This window comes from Anoplopoma fimbria, chromosome 19 (assembly GCF_027596085.1).
Source record: "Anoplopoma fimbria isolate UVic2021 breed Golden Eagle Sablefish chromosome 19, Afim_UVic_2022, whole genome shotgun sequence".
Classification (NCBI taxonomy): domain Eukaryota; kingdom Metazoa; phylum Chordata; class Actinopteri; order Perciformes; family Anoplopomatidae; genus Anoplopoma; species Anoplopoma fimbria.
This window is the reverse complement of record NC_072467.1, coordinates 12,001,476-12,006,632: the sequence shown is the minus strand read 5'-3', so window position 1 is coordinate 12,006,632 and position 5,157 is coordinate 12,001,476. Positions and strand designations below refer to the sequence as shown.

General features: G+C 34.1%; 1 protein-coding gene across 1 annotated transcript in view; it reads right to left on the bottom strand.

Moving 5' to 3' along the window:
- Positions 1–3,839: 3,839 nt before the first annotated feature.
- Positions 3,840–5,157, bottom strand: part of psme3ip1 (proteasome activator subunit 3 interacting protein 1) — an 11,807-nt gene continuing 10,489 nt past the window's right edge. The window contains exons 7-8 of the mRNA XM_054620031.1: positions 4,797–5,000; positions 3,840–4,274 (exon numbers count right to left, since the gene is read on the bottom strand). Coding sequence (XP_054476006.1) covers positions 4,270–4,274; positions 4,797–5,000 — 209 coding nt within the window. The 3' untranslated portion in view covers positions 3,840–4,269. The remainder of the gene's footprint in view (positions 4,275–4,796; positions 5,001–5,157) is intronic.

Here is a 5,157-nt window from a genome sequence, read left to right as displayed (position 1 = left end):
AAAGTTGAAAAAGGTTGTAGTACGTCAAAAACTAGTCATAGTATAGTATGTGGAAAAAAGTGAAAATAAGTCATGGTATAGTATGTCAAAAGAAGTCGTACTATAGAATGTTGAAAAAAATAATAAAATACTCATACTTTAGTCCGTCAAAGAATTCATACTACAATATGTCGAAAAAAATCTTAGTATACAAAATTCAAAGAAGTGAAAAAAAGTCCTACTATAGAAGGAATGTGGAAAATACTATAGTGTTTCAAAATAGTGAAAAAAGTCATAGTATATTATTTCGTAAAAAGTATAAAAAATAGGGTCATAGTATAGTGTGTCAGAAAAAGTGAAAAAAGACATAGTATGGTTTGTCGAAAAGGGTCATAATATAGTTAGTAGTAAAAAGTGTAAACAAGGCATAGTATAGTATGTCAAAAAAAGCTAAAAACAGTAATAGTATATCATGTTAAAAAAAGTTATAGTATGTCAAAAAGTTTAAAAAAGGCATAGTAGAGTATTTAAAACAATCATAAAAGTCATGGTTTATCAGGTCTAAAAAAAGTCATAACAGTTTGTTAAAAAAGTGAAAAAAGTCAGAATAGTATGTCAGAAAAAGGTCATAGTATACCATGTCAAAAAAAAGTGTAAACAAGGCATAGTAAAGCATGTCGAAAAAAGTGTAAACGGGGCATAGTAAAGCGTGTCGAAAAAAGTTAACAAACTGTCATGGTATAATATGTCGAAAAAAAGTCTTAAAAAGCGAAAGTATACTATTTCAATTAAATCACAGTATAATTTGCCAAAAAATTCATAGTATAGTATTCTCAAAAAAGTCTTAAAAAACTCATTGGATAGTATGTTGAAAAAAGTCACTAAAAGGTCATAGTATAGTATGTTAAAAAATCATAAAAAGACATTGTAAAGCATGTCAGTGAAGTCATGAAAAACTCATACTATAGTATGTAGAAAAAAAGTCACATTATAGTTTGTCTATAAAAGTCTGTCTGAAAAGTCTGTCTAAAAGTATCTGAAAGTATGTCCTAAAAACTGTTAAAAAATATAAAGTACAGTATGTCCAAGTATGTCATATTATAGTATGTAAAAAAAAGTCGGAAAAACTCATGGTGTAGTACATCAAAGAATTTCACAAAGAAGGTCATAGTATAGTATGTCCACATTTTTTTATATTATTGTATTATAGAAAGTAAATTAAATAATACCATTTCAATAAAATCACAGTGTAGGTTGCCAAAAAAAGGTCCAAAAAAGTCCTAGCATAGTATTTTCAAAAAAATCATGAACAAGTCATAGTATAGAATATTTTAAAAAGTCATAAAATGTGAAAGTAAACTATTTCAATTAAATTACTGTATAGTTTGCCAAAAAAGTCATAGTATAGTATGTCCAAAAAAAATACATAAAAGGTTCATGGTATAGTATGTTGAAAAAAGTATACTATTTCAATTAAAGCAAGGTATAGCTTTCCAATTAAAGCAAGGTATAGCTTTCCAAAAAAGTCATAAAAAAGTAATATTATAATTTGTTTGTTTGTTGCTAAAAATAAAGTATTTAAAAAAGTATTGCATAGCATGTCGAAAAAAGGTCATAGTATGTCGAAGAAAAGTCATAAAATGTATACTATTTCAATTAAAACAAGTTTGCCAAAAACAATCAAAATAGTCATAAAATAAGTCATGGTATAGTATGTTGAAAAAAGTCATGAAAAACTTTGTATAATTCGTCGAAAAAGTCATAGTTCAGTATTTCAAAAAAAGAGAGAAATAACCCGATGAAGGTCTATGCACCGAAACGTCGTGACTAAAATACATTTATATGCAAGTGAAGAAGCCAGTGTGCGGGAGTTTTTGTTCTATAGTTCAGTATGTCGAATTTATTTGCAAAAAGTCATAGTATTTTGTGTTAAATAAAGTAAAAAAAAAACATAGTATAGCATGTCAAAAAATAAGACACAAAATAAATCTTAGCATATTGTAATGTCTTCTGTGGAGTTTAAAAAACATTGTTTTTTTGGCATTCATGTATAACTCTGAATTTTAAAAAAGTGAATATTAACAATGTAGTTTGTTGCTGCTAGGAACCAAAGATTTACATTTGAGTCACACACAAACAAATTTGAACTAATTTTACAAATGTGCCCCCCCTCCTGTAAAACTGTAACCCCCACCCCCCTTCATTAGCAAATAAATAGATGTAGAGAATCAGAGGGCTGGGGTGTGATAAAACACACCTGAATCAGATCTGTGTGTGTGTTTGCTTGGACTTTGAGATAATTAGTTATAGTATATGTTAAAAAAATCAAAATAGTCATACTATTGTCTGTCAAAAAAGCCACAAAAAGGTAATTGTATAGTATGCCGGAAAAAGTCGCAATATAGTATGTCGTAAAAAGTAAAACAAATCATAGTATGGTTTGTTGAAAAAAGTGAAAACAAACATCATAGTAAAGCATGTTGAAAAACGGCACAAAAAAGGTAATTTTAAAAAGCAAAAATAAGTCGGGAAAAAGTCACAGTATTGTATGGCGAAAAAAGTGACAAATTCATAGTTTTTTTATGTCGAAAAAAGGCATAGGAAAGTATGTAGAAGAAAATGAAAAAGTCGAAAAAGTAATAGCATAGTATGTTTAGTATGTTGAAAAAAACCCAGTTTGTCGAAAAAGCCACTGTATAGTTTGTCGACGCAATCTTGCAAATATTGCACCACTTAAACATACTCAACAGAGGGAATTCAGCTCACACAAAAAGTGTCATCGTAGAAACTCTTAATGGTTAAAAAGAGAGAGAAAAATCAAACTTTAAATCAGTTCAGAGTTCATCATACTTTTATCTGTTAACATTTTTGGGCAGTATGTCGATTAGAGCTCAGGCTTCCCAAGCCAGCTTGACAATACTGGAATAATTGTCAGACTGATAAAAATGTGGCTGCTGAGGACATAATTTCATTTAAAATGCTTGTGTTTGGTAGACTTCAAAACACAAATCCTGAACTCATATTTTCTTTGTGTGAATCGGTAATGTTATTTGTTGTCAGCAACTCTTTTCACAGCTACACCAGCTATACTGAGCTTCGTCTGTCGGTTAAACCGAGCAACCCACGGCCTTCTTAATGATGTTAGTGAATTGTCCTGAGACAAACTGAAATGCTTGTTACTGGTCATGAACACAAGATAACACTATCTCCCAGTCTCATCATCACTGTGTGTTTACCAAAGGCTCACTCTCGTAGTTTGAGCAACACACTTTGACACCGACATTTTCTCCACTAAAGATTACAAACATTACACTGCTTAGGTTATTTAATGACACTGATGGACTTCATTTTATTATGATATCATCTTACTTTGACCGCCACCCTGGTTTTTCTATCTCATTCAGCTACCGATGCTAAAGTTTTAATGAGGACTGAATAAACATCTCAGAATCAAATTACCCGAATCATTTTTGATCTAGTGCAATTTTACACTTTCATTTTGTGACCCATGTAGGTCTGGTTCTGAACCACATCTCAGATCTTTTAAACTCCAACAACCTGGCGGAGCCATCCAATGCTTTCTCAATAACAGTGAAAGCATTGGACAGGATATTATCAGAGGCAAGCAGTGATATTCAATTTTCATCTTTCATACCTGGTAAAACATTTTTGTATGGTTTTGGCGAAATACTTCATACTTTTACCTTTTCAGTCCTCCATCCATTCAATGAAACAACTTCAAAGGTAAGAGTAATTCCATTTCCAATCCATAATTGGTCATTTTAAAAAAGTTTTACTAGTTTAAACAATCTTTGCTTCTCTATCTCACACACACATAAATAAACAGAGCAAACACAGAGTACAAGGGACAGCTCTTTATTTCTTGCTGCTCAAACTTTGACCAAAAAAACAAAGCTTCAACGTCTGAGACAGCAGCAAAAAGTCCAGCATCTTTGCAGCACAATGCGACTTTTAAACAAATTACTGATGAGAAAACACATTAAATCACACAAATAAAAACATTTTTTCAAACCATTCAGACTTTGCATTTAACCCAAATAGAGAGCGAAGCATGTCCTGCCCCGGCTCTCTCCTTTGCCATAGATAGCTAAAATGCGTGGGGCATTTGACACAGTCTAATGCAGTCTCTTCCTTGCTCCACAGCTGTCAATCACTATTTCCTCAGCCAACAGCACAGCTTGCAGTCGCTGTGGCTTTTGTTGGGAGTAGGTTTGGGTGTAGGGGGGCAGGATGTCGTCGGGGTAGTCAGTGCGGGATTGGCTGCTCGGCTTAAACTGTGTGAGATGTGATTGAGGGAAGGAAGGGTGGAGGTACCATGTTTGAGTGTCACAATATCAAAAACAACAATTAGATACACAGATTAACTTCAGAGTACAGTTTAAATCGGTCTTTTATCAAGATTATATTTCTCGGCTGAATTTTGCCTGATGACAAAGAGCAACAGTTCAACTCAGCTGTGAAAACAACAGGAATACTAATAATGTTTGCTCAGTGTGTTGTTCCCTAGTGTATGACTTTAACATGATATGAACTTGTGTGCCTACACTTTATATCAGTGTGTGTATGCATGACCTTTAAATCTGTCTCTGTGTGTGTCTATCCTGTGTGAAGATAACGTCTTCTGACTATTTGCCAGCTATTCTGAAGCTATACAGACTTACTTCACGTGTGTGTGTGTGTGTGTGTGTGTGTGTGTGTGTGTGTGTGTGTGTGTGTGTGTGTGTACACGCTGGTGTATGTCTATCTGTAGGCCCTGTTGTGCCGGGGGTACGGCAACATGATTGCGTCCACGCTACCTTCGCTGTCCGAGCTGCTGTCAGAGTCGCTGCTGCCGGAATAAACCCAGAGTCCTGGTAAAACGCCCACGCACACGGCTGCTGACGGCAGGTGTAACACGCCTTGCCCCGAACTAGGCGGAGCCGAGGGGGTCTTCACCGTCAAGCAGGGAACCGTTTGTTGATCTTTAGCTCCGCCTGCTGCTCCTGCTACATCCTCCTGTTCTGAACAGCACAACACACTGTGTGAGAGTCTTTTTAAAAAAGGTCAGAGATTAATATTTGGAGGGTAGGCAAATCTGAATTATGTAACCATGGAGCAATAAATATGAAAAAAAAATTGTTAAAATGTTTTTACTAGCTGTGTTAATGGGCTTTTTTA